General features: G+C 38.1%; 1 protein-coding gene across 7 annotated transcripts in view; it reads left to right on the top strand.

Annotated features, from left to right (window-relative positions):
- Positions 1-284: 284 nt before the first annotated feature.
- The window catches only part of LRRC28 (leucine rich repeat containing 28), a 54,637-nt gene continuing 38,633 nt past the window's right edge, over positions 285-16,288 (top strand). For 5 of the 7 annotated variants that reach the window (XR_012831191.1, XR_012831190.1, XM_075713775.1 and 2 more), the window contains exons 1-4: positions 3,090-3,301; positions 7,866-7,906; positions 10,520-10,557; positions 11,316-11,453. Coding sequence is in view for 4 of the 7 variants with exons in the window: in XM_075713775.1 (XP_075569890.1) it covers positions 3,134-3,301; positions 7,866-7,906; positions 10,520-10,557; positions 11,316-11,453 (385 nt within the window). In the remaining 3 variants the exon portion in view is untranslated. Of the gene's footprint in view, positions 308-3,072; positions 3,302-7,865; positions 7,907-10,519; positions 10,558-11,315; positions 11,454-16,288 lie in introns of those variants that run through there. The other 2 variants (XM_075713776.1, XM_075713777.1) reach the window with 2 other exon arrangements.

The following is a 16,288-nucleotide window of genomic DNA, read 5'->3' as shown; positions in this document are numbered from 1 at the left end:
GCCCTCCCATTGGCCAGCAGGGGAGGAGCCCTAAGGCTGGGAGAGAGGGCAACTTGTGATTGGACGGCGGGCGGTGGAGTGCCCTGTGATTGGGCGAGAGGCGGGTGCGGGTGGTGGGGGGGGGCGGTGTTGTGGCGGGACGGGAGGCAGGGCGGCGTCTCGCGAGAGTCGTGTGGCGGCAGCGGTCTCGCGCGGCTGGGGCCCGTTCCGCCCCCGGGTGCTTGGGCCGGCGGCGGCGCCGAGCCGAGCCGAGCCGAGCCGAGCCGATCGCCGCTCCCCGCTCCCCGCTCCGGCGGCGCCGGTGCCGGTGAGTGACCCTCCCCGCGGCGGGAGGGGCGGCGAGCGGGACAGGGCGGATCGGGTTCTGGGGGTGTGTGCGGGTGCCTCCGCTGCTGCCTGCCCAGCGGAGCCCGCGGGCGCGGCGCCTTCTCCGTGAGGGGGTGTGAGCCTTCCCCGGGCCGAGGCCCCTTCCACCTTGCTCCCCTCGGGCCGCGCTTCAGCCGGGGGGCCGGGCGGCCTCCCGCCGCCTCCTCAGCCCTCGCAGGCCGCCGCCCCCACACGCACCCGCGCAGCCGGGCCGGTTCCCTCGCACCCCGCCGTGACCGGCCGGCCTCCCCCGGGGCCCAGGGAGCAGCGAGCAGGGCGGCTCCGTGCAGCCCCGCCTCGCAGCTTCGTTCTTTTGTGCCCTGCGGCTCCTCCGAGTTTTCACCCGTCCGTGGGCGCTCTCTCTTTGCCCCCTAAGCAGTCCCAAGGGGGCTGGGAGCGGCCCCCGGTCTGGGGTCTCCGGGGTCGCCCCTTCGCACGCCGCCTCCGAGCCTCCGCGCCCTGTGCCGTGCCCAGTGCGGGCTTGTGTCTGTCTGTCTGTCTGCTCCTTCCTCTGTGAAACCGCGGGTTTCTCCCCTGAATCACCCGACTCCTCACAGGGTCATCATCGCATCATCGGTGGGTATTACCTGTCCTCATCCTCCCTTTTCACCTTCCTTACAGGCCGTGATTGTGTCTGTTCCTTTTTGTTAGTGCTGTGTCTCATCTCTGGGAAAAGATTATTTAGAGAGGAAAAGTTTGGCTGGTGGTGGACGGGAGTAGGAGGGTTTTCCTTTGAAGTAAGAGCCAAAGTAGAGTAGGTTATGACTGGACTTTGCATTTATGGACTTGCGTGTCTGTGTATTCATGGGTGCCATGGCTAAGTGTGGTCCAGTTGCTATATGGAATCACAACCCTGAAGTCCGGAAGTGCAGAACACCTAAAAAGCATCTCTGGAGAAATTGGAAGGCTATTGGATATTTACGTATGTGTTTTGTGACTTCACAGCTTTTCATTTAAAAAACATATTTCAGCAAAAGGTGATCTTTCCTTTACCATTTCTTGCATTGTACCAGTTAGTGCTCAATACTCTCAGACTATTTACATTAAAAATTCTGATGCTTCTCCTTGAATTATTTTAATGCTGATCATAGATGTGGAGTTTGGAATTGTAGCGGCTTCATTTCCTTTATCTGTTGAACTAAGGGAGCTGTCGTGTTGTTGGTGCCCAGGGCCAGCAGCGTGTGTACCCTGTCTCCTTAAGATAGCTGATGAAGGGAACTTCAGCGATGGTTCTCGTATGAATACTGTTTAACCAAAGTTGGACTGATACTTCCTAATCTTATATAGGATTCTCAGCAGGGTAATCATTTGCTTACAGAGCTGCTCTTAGCGTGGCTTGAATTGGGGATAACTCAAGACTACAAAAGGTGTGCAAGATATTACATCGAAGTTGTGATTAGTAGTGCCTGTGGGACTCTAAGACAATAAATACTATATTCTTCCAGAAGGACGTTGATGACTGGTAAAAGCTGCTTATCTGCAAATCAAGGGAATTACTGAAACTGGTAAAAGTAGTTTGATATACATGTATGGTCCACTTGTCAGTCTTCAGCTGGGTAAGGAGTTTTGTTTACAACAACTACCATATAATCACATGGGATTCTTGTTCATAACTTCACTTCCAATATCTGTTATGATTAGAAATGTCTCCTTCAGTGAAGGAATGAACTAAAATAGAAAATGTTACTGGTGGAAAGCAGTTACGATTCCTTGCCTTTTGTTAATAGAAATTAATTTATACACGCCAGTCTGTAGCAAACTGGTAACTTTAAATTAATAAATAGTCTGGATTTATTATGTTCTCTTGACTTCTGAGACAGTTGGAAAGATATAGCATTGCTGGTACTACCTAAATCTAGACAACATAATAATAAGTAGAATTTTGGTTATACATGAAAAACAAGCTAAATAAAGCCTGGTTTCAGATACGTGTTAATTTTTAATTTGTCTTCATACCTTTGTTTTCTGATTTTGAAATTGTCAGTTAAAGCTTGACATTTAGTTCTTTCTGGTTTTATTTTTAGTAATGAGAGCTGAAAATCTGCTGTCACATCTAGCTCTTCATACATTTTCTTGCTGTAAGTTTCAGGCCTCTCATATATTAGTTTATTTTAAAATGGCCTTACTGGCTGTCCATCCCCAATACCTCTTCCAACTGATAAATTCTTCCAGTAGTTTTATATGGGAAAGCTTAACAAACTTTCATTGCATTTTGTCATTCTGGCTTAAAAGCTACAAGATGTTTTAGTCATCTGAAGATAAGAAGTCCTAATAAATTGTGCGTTTTTCTTATCTGTGGATTCTTCTTTACACTTCACAGAGTAGATGTAGGACATGAATAAAGGTTAGTAGTAAGAGGTTTCTTTCTTTTTTTTTTCTTGTGGTGGCAACTTTGACAAAATTATCTGAAAGGTCCATGGAAAATGGACTGAAAAAAACCATTATGTATACCTTAAGATCTTGTTATTGCTGGTTTGAAAACACACTAAAACTTTATCCAGAAAATAGTCAAAGACTTACTTCTAACATATCTTATGGTGTGGATGTTCTGGGTACTTCATTTATGTATTAACTGGAACAAGTGTGTTCAGATAAATTATCAGATAAGATGTAATAACTAATGCTTTCTGCAAAAGAATGCCAGGCATACACCTTGATAATGTTGTTGGTTTTTTGTTTTTTTTTTTTCTTCTTTTTGTCTCCTAGAAATGGGTCTGCTTTCAGAAGATGCAATGCACTAGATGTGGGACTTGGAACAGGATTAGTCATGGCATCAGAACTATGTAAAACAATCTCTGAGGCAAAGCTGGAAAGGCACAAGAACTTGTTCTTAAATTACCGAAATCTCCATCACTTTCCTTTGGAGTTACTGAAAGATGAGGGGCTGCAGTACTTGGAGAGACTTTATATGAAAAGAAATTCCCTGACCACATTGGTACGACAACCTCTTTATTGTAACATTTACTGTCTGTATGTTTAGGAATTCTGATTTTTTGGAACAGAAAAAACCAAGATAATTTAAAAAAAAAAAGAAAAAACAAAAAAAAAACCAAAAAAACCCAACTTATAGCAAATCTGATCCTGAAGATGTCATCCATTGTGAAATATGAGTATTTGGTTGTATTATGTTTGAACTTGCATAGGTAATGTAGAGTATAATAAATGAAAGTTTATGACATTTTATGGTTACCCTCTTGAAGCTCTGTGAAGATCTGCTGGGAGTTTTCTTGTGAGGTTTGTTGTTTTTTTTAACTGCTATAAATTTTGCTCGCATCAGTGGTCAGGCGTTTCTGCTGTTAGGTGATACTATGCAGTCTAGTCTACAGTCCTTCGTTAGGCTAAATAACTTTTACCTTGGTGTGTGCCTTATTTTAAAGGCATTGTCAATCCCAGGGTCTAATTCAAAGCTTGCTTTTAAGGTGCCAGTGAAAACTTGTGTCTATGGGCTGCTGTTGATAGGAGAACAAACAGTTAATTTCAGGGTTGTGGGATTTTCTGTTGTGTTTTCTTCTTGTTTTGTTGTTTTTTCCCCAAACTGAACAAATTCTTGCCCTGAATGAATGTTGTGACCTCGGAATTCAGTGTGGGGTAGTTAAATAACTGTGTGAGACATTTTGAGCTGGTAAGACCATAGACAGTCAAAACTTGCCACTGTCAATAGGCTCAAGTCTCCAAGTAATTCAGTTGTTGGTGTTTTGTTTTGTTTTTTCCTTGGGCTCTTCCGCCATATGACAGATAAAATAATAGACAAAGCAGAGGAGCTGGAGGGCCTGACTACTTAAAAGTCACCAAAACTATATTTCAGTGCTTCCTAGAAGAAGTCCAGTGCTCCAGTTTAAACAGTGTTAAAGCTTTGTCAATGATGCATAGAAATCCTCAATAAAGGTCTCACTTCATGGGACAAAAGCTGGAAGGATTCTGAAAATTTTATGCCTTTTCTTCGTCCTGAATGAGTCCCTTAAGTTTGCATGTACTGTAGGGAATTATTTTGCCACTTTCAGTTTTTGGGCAAGTGCTTTGCTTAATAACTTAATGGGATAGGATTCGTGGTTACAAATTAAAGCTGCTTTAAAAATTAACCGTAGACTGTAGACAGTTCTGCTTTGACACTTTGTGAAATTCAGTGATTATTTAGTGGTGTAAGGTTCATGAAGTTTGCACAGCTCAAAAGACAAAACAATAATGAGAGTTTTGTATATTGTTTTTCTGCATGTATGTGTTAGAGCCTGGTTTTGTTTTTCTCAAAGCAATTATAAAATAGAACCAAACCAAAGTCTCATAAGTAACAGCTTAGTGATATTTTCCTCTCAATATCTGTTAATACTACTAGCCAATCCTCTCAATATCTGTTAATACTACTAGCCAATATGTATGTAAGATGGCATAAGAGTAATTACCCATGGCTACCGTCAACAGAAGATGTATCGAATGAGGGAGGCAGCTCTTGCTCAATACTGTTTGGTATTGTAACTGAGACCTGGGGTAAAAGAACTGAAATGATACTTAAAATGTAGATCATACCTAGGCAAAATGACCTGCAAACAGCATGAAGTAGAGCATTAGGACTCAAAATGATGAGGATAACTTGCTCATAATATGACTTGGTGGAATCTCATTCAAGTGCATAGCACTATAGCTAGGAACTAGGCAAACAAAATTGGGTCTCATTCACTGAGCATCTGTTCAGCAGAATAGATGTTGGAAGTTGTAGTGGACCAAAATAGATCAAGTCAGCAGTGTGTTACAAAAAAAGGCAGATGTCTTTTTGGAACATAGAAAGTCTCACAATCTCCATTAAAAGCAGAAGGAAATAATTATTGGATACTGTTAAAGCATAAGCTGGAGCAAAGATTGAGCCTGGAGTTTCATACTTAGAAACAACCTAGGTAAATTGGAAAGAACCTAGAAAGCAGCAGCAAGGGATTTTTAGAGGACATGCGCTGTGAGAGAAGATTGAGAGATTTAGGTTAATTCCTCTTGCAAAAAGAGAAGACGGAGAGGAAAAACAATACAAGAGGAGGAATGGAGGAGAGCAGAAATCAGCAGAAATTTTTACAAGGCAGTATTTTCATAATGAATTTTTTCTTTTATGTCCACTGTTGGTAGGACAAGTAGTAATCTCAATTTCAGTGAAGACGTAGTTAGTCAGTTACACTGCAGGGGCAGGAGGGAATCTTATCTGAGAATAGCTGAAAACAAATATGTTACTGAAGGAAGATGTCTCTCGCAGCCTTGTGCTCCTTTGATTCTATGCAAGCTGATGAGCATTAGCTCATCCATAAGTAGTTTAAATTGCATGTGGATTATTAGCAATCATCAAAACTAAATCTGCACCGTATTTCTTTAAGTTAGGTGGTACTTTTGTCACACCAGTTCATTCCTTGAGAGTTCTGAAAAATGTTGACTACATCAGCTTTTGTTCTTCTTTCCTCTTCTAAAATGACTCTAGTCCTGACAGATGGCTCCTATGAAAACGTCTAGAATAGTTACGCTGACAGAATTTACATATGCCTTGCCTAAGAATAATTTCATTTTTGTCTTTATTGGCAAGATGGAAATGATAGAAGGCTATGACATAATGGATGGATCAAGAATCTATATAGCACACCTATATCCCAGCATCAAGTCTTCTACCTTCTCATTTAATGTTTGAGTGATAACATTAGCCTTCCAGTAGTCCTATTTCCCCATCTATTAAAAGGAAATATGTGTTTGTCTTGATGGCACCGTCAGAAGCAAGATCTAGCCATATCAAAGAACAATTGTTTGTAATTTACTAACTCGGAATATGCAATCCTGGGCCATTCAGACAGATCAGCAGTTTCACTTTTTGAAAAATCTCCAGTGGGTGTGAGGGTGAGGCAAGCTTTGCTAAACTGGTGGCAGAATTGATGATTCATTTATCATCATTGTTGTGTCACCAGCAGAGACCAGAGTTAGTTTTACCTCTCAATTGATGGATCATGAATAGGATTTTTTAAAATCTTAATTTCATTGTAGGATGTTGGATTGAACAACTTTGATTCGGACCCATTGTTTTGTGGTACTCAAGAAGATAAGCAGAATTTCTGCTATAGACTTGCTAAACTGTAAAGTTGTCTCTCTCCTGAGTTTAGCTCTCTTACAAATATGAAGCAGTTAAAGCAAGAATAAAAGTATGACCTTCATGTATAATGCGAAAATAGTTTGTGATTCAGGTTAGTAACCTCATTCTAATAAAGGGTGTAGGATGGCAGTGATTTTTTTTTTCACATTCCCTCTTCATTTTCTAAATTAAAGCTTGAATCTTTTGTGCTTGAGCATGTTGCAGCCTTTGCATGTTTTCCCAGCTTAAGCTTTTCTCTTTGACCAAATAAAATTCTGTGCGAAGATAAATGTACAGTAGCAAACCTTCCAGTAGGTGGCAACAACGGATTAGTTATAGCCTGTTTCTTGGGTCTTGACGTCAACGGATTCCTTTATTGAGCCATCATTTGCTGCTCCATAGTTTAAAAAAACCCTATTTTTTGTACTCTGATCTAGGATGTGGCATATTTGCTACATAAGAATATTATTGCATTACTTTTTCAAGTTAGCATATTCCTTCATAATAATTTTATAAACACAAATTTAAGTATTTTAGATAATAATATACCTTAAATTTACATGACAGTTAAAATTGCTAGGTTTTTTTTTAACAGGAGATTGTGTGATCAAGCTGCTTTTAAAATTCATTTGTTTCTGCATATATGTGTATTGTAAAAACTTTTTTCAATAAAACATATCTATGTTTAAAGTAGACTTCTTAAGCAATAAAACTGTCTTAACCTTGAATCATTTCGAGTACGGTTACCAACGTGACATCTGAAACTTGTGAAGCCGATTTTGTGATATATGTTCATGGTTATAAATGCCATCAGGAAACAGAATTGCAGCTAGGGATCAGTTAGCAGTTAGAAAATGATATGCATGTTAATATGTAAATATGGTAATCTAGTTTGGATTCAGCACTTCTGCCTTGGTGGTAATTGATTAAGCTGCACAAAGTTTGTAGGTCATTTCCCAGTTTAGCAGCATTACGAAATAAAATACATTGTGGTTAGACATCTTGTATAGTTCTTGTTCTGCTTTAAGTCTGTAAAGGCTGCAGCTTCTTAGGAGTCTCTTGGCCTCAACTAATTCAATTATTTGAATATATTTTCAAAAGTAAGGTTTTGGTAATCCATCTTTTCAGCCTCAGAAGTCTGACTACCATTTGATTGAGGACACATTAATGTCACTTCTAGGCTGTAGTTCTGTTTCAGTGGTGAATTGCTCACCATTGATACATCCCAGATTGCACTGATGGGGAACGTGTGGGGATGTGGAAATAGGGTATTGCATACAAGCTCCTTGTTGCCATTTTTTCTGTGACTAGTTGCTGACATGTTTTAGTATGGTTATTAAAATGAGTTGGGTACACAATATGTGTGTGTCTGTTTCTTGTTTTGAAACCTAAAAAATCTCTAACTCTTTTTCAGCCAGAAAACCTTGCACAGAAGCTTCCAAACCTCGTGGAATTGTGAGTTTGTGTAGGAGTTCTAATATATTTTTATTATGCCGATCCACCTTATCTTAAAATAATTCTAGAATGTATTGCTTGCACATAACTTACCTCTGAAGTGTGAAGGGTTTTCTTGGAGGGCAAGAAAGGGTCGGGGTTTTTTTTTGGGGGGGGGGGGGGGTGTCTGTCTTTTTTAAAGGAGGTATATCCAGATGTATTCAGTCCCATGTTAATATTTTTTATCATTTCTTGTTTATTGTATAACAAGAACTGTTATACAAATGTCTACACTGCTAAGGGAAAAAATATTTACCCCCCACCTCCTCTATAGACTGTTGTCACCCTGATAAAGCACTGAAACCTCCAAATGCAACGGTCAGATGGTTGTGACAGAGCCAGAGTAACAGGTTACTGCCTCCAGCCCATCCCTAGTTGCTCATTTCCACCCCAGCTACTGGGATATTATGATCTCAGTCTTGCTGATTGTAGTAATACTTTTTTTGGAACCAAGTCACAGATTGTCAAATAGGAGCAGGAATGAGCAAATAGGGGTAGTAACTACTTAATGATAATTGCTGTACGCAGAGTAGTTTATCTAGTCTTGTCCAAAGAATGGATGTCACATGAACTGTGTTATTTTGACAATTAATTTTAAGCTGTAAGCCCCTGAGTCAATGTCTTCTTCCCTCCCCTTTTCTTCTTGTAAGGTTGATTTCCTTGTATGGTAGGATTAGTGGCAGGGGGGTTAAAAGGGACATCCTGTTTTCCCTTTATAACTCATTTGGCTCACTTTCAGTTGAGTAACTGATGGACCATTGATTCTGTTTATTTAATGGAAAGCTCCAAACAGGAGGAGGTGTGTATCTGGGTAGTCTAATGCATTCAGCTGTCTGATCTTGTCATCTTAATTTGGCCCTTGAAACCACACCTTTCTGGTACACACGACCACAGTGTTATTGAACTGTTTTGTAGGTCACTGCAGTCTCCAACTTGTTTAAGACACAGTCTTGTCTCATGCCTGAGTCTTGAGAGTATGTTTGTGCTCTGAAGCAGTAAAATAAATATTTTTGTATTTGATATACTTAGTATTTAATGATTTGCCACAGAGCATTAGGAAATCTCCATGTTATCTGACGGTGCCTTTAAGAAAACCTTTATAAATTACAGCTTAATCTCTTACAAACAGGAGTTTGTAGGAGTCAAACCTAATTCTTTGGGGTTCAGCAAGCTTAGTTGTACCACCGTTATCCCACACATTCTGGTGGTCTAGAGAGAACTGTAGTGGGCCTGTGGTTTGTGTAGCTCTAATAGTACAAGTCAATTTTTGATCAGACAGTAAGAGATGTTTTGTTGACAGAGACGGCAAAATAAAGATTTATTTAGAGAATAATTTGTAACAGTAACTTTAAATTTTGAAAGACAAACTTAACTGATTTTCATTTTCCTGAAAGTTACATCCTTAGCAATTTCACTGTATATTTTTAAAAACTTCACTATTGTCTGTTTCTTTGTATATTGTGTCCCTCATGCTGGGATGCTAGGTGTAGATCCTCATAATGTACACTTCTTTTAGCTTGAGTGAAATAGTTCACAAGTGTTTTCAAGAGCTGCAGCTGAAATGGGTAGGAGAATTCTCATCCTGAGGTGTATATATAAGGATTTCTACAAACATATCTGCTATCCTTATGTTTGTTACATTTTTAGTAAACTTTAAATGTCTGCAACTTTTAAAGAAAAAGAGAAGGTCAGGTGTTCCATCCAGTTGAAACGTTCATCTGTCTTTTTCCTTGTTCTACCTCTATCTCCCCAAAAAGACAGGCTCTTACTTTTGGAAATGCTGTTTGAATAGAATGGGAAAAAATATGCTGTGTAACTTAATTTCCGTGGATGCCTAAGTGATTGGACACTGAGTACTCAGTATACCTTTACAATTAGATGTCAATATTTGAAAATTGTGTTAATCTAAGAATAGTTCTGATGTTGCTCATGTGCGGGGAGTGCTCCAGCAGAGGGTGCTGAATGTTCTTAGTGAGAGACCTGGCCACCCTCACTACCCACCTAAATGACGGTGTGTGAGAGAGGGTTTTTCTTTAGAAAAATGTACTCTAGGTTTGAAAAAACCCACTTGCAGTGAGTAGATCACGTGCTTGCTTGCTTCGGTCAGTAAAGGTGTAAGAGTTTATGCGCAGGGGAAAATGTTTATAATTGTATAACTTGTGTGGGTTTGGGCTTTTTTCTCTTCTTGCCCGGCATTTGGCCGTGTGGAATAACTTGGTGATCAAATATGCTTCATTCTGGTTATTCTGTCTGCTTTGTTCTTTTTCCCTTTTGCTTTCCTCTTATGACTCTCAAAACCAAAGCCCATTATTATTGTAACGTTGAATGTTTTGTTTTAAATAATTGTATGTCATTCTCTTTTATTTTTATGTTAATCATTTAATAGTCTAAGTGAAACTTAAGTACCTATCCATTGCCAGTTTATACAGTTTCCACAGCTTTTGTGGTCATAGAGCGGAATGGCTTTGAGGGTGCTCTTTCAGTCTGAAATTGGATATTTTGCAAACTGATTATGTAGCAGAAGTCCTTGAGGGTAACAGGTGGTGTCCTCTGCTTTTTTTCTCCTCCCCCTAGGTACCTTCATTCAAATAACATAGTTGTTGTACCTGAAGGTAAGTAATCTACCAGCTCACAATAAGTGGCAGGAATCATAAAATATTCATTTTTCTTCTTTGAAGAGGCCTATTTTTCCTTTATTTTCCCATAAAACATTAAAGATTTTCATACAAAATATACCAGTGTAGCTCTTAGTCAATAATATCCTTGTTTATGCTATGTTAAATTCTTTTAATGAATTCTCAAATGCACCTAAATGCTGTTTGCTTCAGCTCTAATTGCAGAAAGTGAAAAGGCGAAATGGCACTTATGTACAGAAACAAAACTCCAGAGTGTCTTCTGCTGTCAGCCAGTTACCACGCAGAATACTCTGTTGGTTTAGATCATGACAGATTTGAAACCTAAAGTATCAAGAACTTGTACTAGTTTCTCTTCCTTGTCTTAATTGTAGAGTTATGTGCCCAACTTCAGGAAAGTACTTTAAACTCTTTCTGAATATATAAATTTAATAGAATTAAAGCAAAGGAACGGAAAAAAATATTTTGGAGCAGAATCATCTGAAGAGAATCTAGAAATGGGAATATTCTGTACATCGCTATTTTTTCCTCCCTGTCTTGCTGCCAGCAGTACTGTTTGTTAGATAGATAGGCATTTCCGCAAAGTATGTCATACAGTTGTGAGACTGGCTTTAGTAAGTCAAAATCTGCTCAGACATAGGTGTTAGGTACTGTGGCTTTTTATCCTCTCATAGTCCTATTAAGATTTTAACATTACTGTTGGGTCACATTCATGTTTTAATCTGTTCTCTCACAAGCCATTGGCTCCCTCGTTAAACTGCAGTTTCTGGACCTAAGTGATAATGCCCTCGAAATTGTGTGTCCAGAGATTGGCCGCCTGAGATCTTTACGTCATCTTCGCCTGGCTAACAACCAGCTGAAGTATTTACCTGCAGGTAAGCACAAACGCGTGAGGGATTACAGCAATGACAAATTCTAATTGAACTTAATTTGCATAGTGATCTGCTCTAGGTTTATTTGTATCTTACAGTTGAAGCATGGTACAATTTGCATTTAAAGACTAGGCAGGGATTGCCATTGTATGTATTGTACTAAATGTGTTCTGTAGTTAGAAAAAAACCATGCTGTATATACTTAAGGTAAAGAAAAGCCCTGAAAAATGCTTCTGAAGTGGGGAAAAAAATGTGTCTATTTAACAGTCTTTGCCATTGTATCAAGAAAAAATTGAACTTCCTTGAGAAGACACAAAATGCCAATGACAACTGTCATGATGCTAAAATTACGTTTCTTCCAATTTTCCAGAACATAAAGGATTCCAGTCCTTCCTTTCTTTCTTTTCCCCCCAACAGCCCCATTCTTACATTTTCTAAAAAGACATATGTCTAGTAGGTTTGCCTATGGCAGTTCTACCTCCCTATGACCGTAAATAACAAATGTTTGTCTTGCTAGTTTATAATAAAAAAGCAAAATTTATTCAAAGTGAATGTGACACAAAGTCAGAAAAAGTTGGCCATAGGCAGATTTTGAATATTTTTTTTCCTTCTAAATACTTTGGTAAGCAGACATAACTGATTGTTCTTCTTCCATCACCCTTATATCTTTCCAGATAAGATGATGGTGATTCGTAAATGTTTTTTTTTATTATTTTTTAAATCTTTCTATGGCATATTTGCATTTTCTGATCTGCAGACATGATAAAAATCTAAGGCCAGCATTTCAGAAAACTGGTCTAACTTAATCTAACAGGATTAGCTTTTGGCTCTAATTTTAACTAACTTATTTTAACTTATTTTATTAACTAATTTTTTTATTAACTATTTATTAACTAATTTTAATTTTAACTAACTTCTCAATGTGACCTTCATGTGTTTGTAAGTTCACATTGCTTATTCTCAAGAAATATATTGCAGTTGCTCCTTGAAGTTTTGGGTGCAGAAATCTGCCTGTCCTTTCCTTGTACTTTTCTAGGCATAATAAGCTTAATAAGAATAAGTCAAAGGATGATTATGGTTAGAAAGAAAAAAATTTATATGACTATGTAAATGCTCTGGAATGAAATTAGATAAACCTGTTAAACATTATGACCCAAGGCCAATAAAATTTCCATCAATTTTCAGATGTCCTATATTCAAAAGAAAGGAGTGACTTAAGTGTGCTTTATGTTCCTCAAAGATAATTTACCTTATGGTGCTGTACCATGAAAGAAAGACTTGTTCAAAGAAAAAGTGACACATTTTCTGCAAAACTTCACACATTAACTTAAAAAGGTTCCAAAAAAGACTTTCAAAAGGATCATTTACATTACTGAAGAGTTGATTTCGAGTCTACCACATTTGATTAGGAACTGGTATCAGCTGCATAGGCACGCTGCATTTAATTTCTCCTGAAGTTTACAAAATTTGGTACTGAGCATTGTCCCTAAGTGCAAAGTTGTATGCATGAAATTTTTTGTATGCTTAGAACAATATTGCTGTTGCCTGCTTTTGAATTGGAGAATCCTGTGGTTTCTGGTCTTTCCGGTTTTGCTGATAGCATACCATCAGTTTATACATATGCCATTACTGGTATCATTACTAATCCTGTTTGTTCAGACACTGTCACTATCAACATGACTGGATGTCATACAACTTGAGCATTACCAGTCCAAGCAAGATTAATCTTTCACTTACACTGGAGAGTTTGCCCACTGGAGAGTTAATCTTCCGCGTTATTTCCTAAACATAACACTTCCTGAAGAGGGCTTCCAATTTCATAGTTTTTCTTTGCAAAATTGTGAAGATTTCAAAGATGAATTTATAACAAAATCTTTGAGCTTGAAAATAACATTTATGTTCAACAATTGAAAAAAATGGAGCAAAATAGTTAAGTTTTGATTAATTGATTTATGCTTAATTATATCAGTAGCATGAATCTTCATAATAGTGTTAAGTAGCATTCTGTCAGAAAAGCTGGCAAAGTTAATAAAATGATCTAGGATGAGATGTGATTTCACTGCAGTACATCATTTTGCTGTGTGTTAACTGCTTTCTTTACAGCAGATACTGCATTGCAATGCATTGTTAGAGCTCTTAATTGCTCTTAATTTATAAGTAGTAACCATTTAAGATATAATTTAGCTTCTACTAGTGTCGTTTGTGTAGAATTTAAAGATCTGCATTTAAAAAATAGCTTTCAGGTATATGTGATGGTCATTTATGGAAGTAACTTTTCAAAACTCATGACCATCATTTCCTTCCAGAGTTCGTACTGCACATACCACACAAATGGCAGTGAACTGTTTATCACAGCAGAGGAGCCAGTTAAGAAAGGCTGATCAGTATTCACCTTGTGTAACCGGACAGGCCAACTTGTAACATGATGATGTCATCACATAAAAAGCTTACATTAGGGTTGCTGCCCTGTCATTCCTCTCGTTTCTCCCTTCTCAGTGTCTGGTGTTATAAGTACCCTGGGTTTTTGTTGAAACTACACGGATATCTAGAAGGATATTCTTAGTAATATCCTCAATCGATTGCTAAAAAAATTGCTTCTTTACAAGTGCAGAACAGTTGGATGGTAAATGTTTGCCATTAAGTGTCTGAACACCCACGCTTTTCTATTGCATTTTATATTCTACGAATGATTCTCTGTTGTGTCTTCCTTAATTGTGATTAAGAACTGAAAGAAACAATGCAATTAATAGCATATGTTGATTCATTATCCATTTTTAATGTTTTTGTTCCACAGTTGTGCTCTTAATGTTCACTTTTAGTATTTAAGATTTGCCTTATAGAAATCTAGCATAACTTTAATATTAAAACAATTGAAATAGTATGCGTAATGAAGCCCTATAAAGATTTATGTCTTCAGTCTGTAGACATTCTTCAGACTCTAATAAAGGTTGAGCCTGTGCTGCAGTTATCTTCAATGTGATGGGCAAGATTTTAGTCTCTAAGTACCTGTTTTCATAAAGCTGGTGAGAATTTAATAATGAAGACCTCTCTTCTTTTCTCCGGTTTGGTTGTGATTGTTCAACTAGTTTTAAAAAGTTACTTTAAGGCAGGAGGTGCGGGAGAATGATGAAAATACATGCAGACAGCATGAATACATAAGCCTTAGTTTCCTGAAGAGATCAGGCAATACTGGACTATGAGGGGAAAAAGGGCATTAGGTGAAGCATGGAAATTGTGTTCCATGGAGATTAGAAAGTGCTTTCTATGCTGTGGCACTCTTGTAGTGTAAGTGATAATCCTACCTTTGTGCTTAGCAAACAGTACCACATCAGTGTCACCCAGGGATAAGGTCATGTTCTTTGGCCTCAAGGCGCTTTGTTTAATTGTGCACTCCCACTGAAACAATGGGACTTCCATCACCCATCATTAAATTGTTGTGAGAATTGTTAAAAGATGACTAAGCTAAACTTGATGAGAAGCAAAGGGAAAAATTTGTCTAGAATAAGCATGTTGAAATCGAAATGTAATATAAAGTGGCTGGAAGAAAATGCTTTGTAAAATTCTCTTGAAGTCATGTTTTGAATATTCTTTGGATAAGGTTAATAAGCGGACCGGTTTCTGCCTAACACAGAGTCATCAGTATCTAGATTCTGTGGTAATCGGAATCACTGACTGAGAGACTCTGGCTTTGAGAGGAGAGCTGATTAAAAGAGTTGCAGATAAGTAAGAAGAGGAGATTTAATATTCTAAAGTTCTCGAGTGCTTTTTTTCATTGAAATGCACAGCATTTTTTTGTTCTGCAAGATTTAAATCTCGCAGCTTCTGTCTTTAACAACTTCTTGGTTCTTTTATTTGGCTCTGGTACATGTAATTCTTGAATGTGAAGTAAAGCTTTGTGAAGCTTTCTACTGTTTCACTGTAGCACTTAAATAATCTAAATTCTTGAGGGCCATTTGGAAATATGTAACACCAGAGATCTTATTGAAAAAAATCTTAAGAGTTGCAGCATAAACAAGATGGTTATTTCATATTATTACATTAGTTCATGTATAAGCTTGACTTGCAGAGTTGACATTACGTTTTCATAGTAGCTTAGCTTTATTTTTTTTAGAGATTTCTCTTTATTCACAGAATTGATATCTCATTTTAATTTAGAATTGTAGAGTTAGTCCTATATGAATGTGCTCTCAGAAGTAACTTTCCTGAATCTTCTCACTTATGAATGACTAATTAGAAAGTTCCCATTTGATGTTTGTAATGCATATGATATTTCAACTCCTTTCATTCCTTGAGAAATTGTATTTATTTTGTCTTTGTGTAAGAATTATTGCATTGTTTGGGGGGGGGGAATTTCCAGTGAGATGTACTGGAAAAACTATTCTTCAGGAGTCCCAAAGCCAAGGCCATCTCTCAGTTTTGCTGTGTTACCACTTAGATTTGATTTGACTGTAGCCTTGGAAACGTTTGATGTGAAGTGGTGGATCTTCAGGTTTACATATTGGTCTTGTCGTTAGTGAATGCACGTTTGGACCACAAATGACTTAAAAGAGGGTGGGTTATACTCAAAGTTGGACTTAAGTTTTGTATTTGACAAAGATTAGATTTTTTTTTTATTGCACATTACTTGAGAAATACTTCTCCTTAGAAATGGCAAGTTGTAGCATCTTGTTCTAAGATTTAATTAAAAATGAGGTTATGTTTACTCAGCACATGTTGGAGTTAATTATAGATTTACTAAAATGAAAAGCTTAATGTTTTGCCAAGTCAAGAGCAAAAGCTAAGTAATTAAACAAAGAACAGGGTATGGCTTATGATCCCAGCCCATCTTTTGGCAAAGT

Source organism: Pelecanus crispus, chromosome 7 (genome assembly GCF_030463565.1).
Source record: "Pelecanus crispus isolate bPelCri1 chromosome 7, bPelCri1.pri, whole genome shotgun sequence".
In the NCBI taxonomy this organism is placed as follows: Eukaryota; Metazoa; Chordata; class Aves; order Pelecaniformes; family Pelecanidae; genus Pelecanus; species Pelecanus crispus.
The sequence above is the reverse complement of the archived record's forward strand: the minus strand, read 5'-3'. Positions and strand labels throughout refer to the sequence as shown.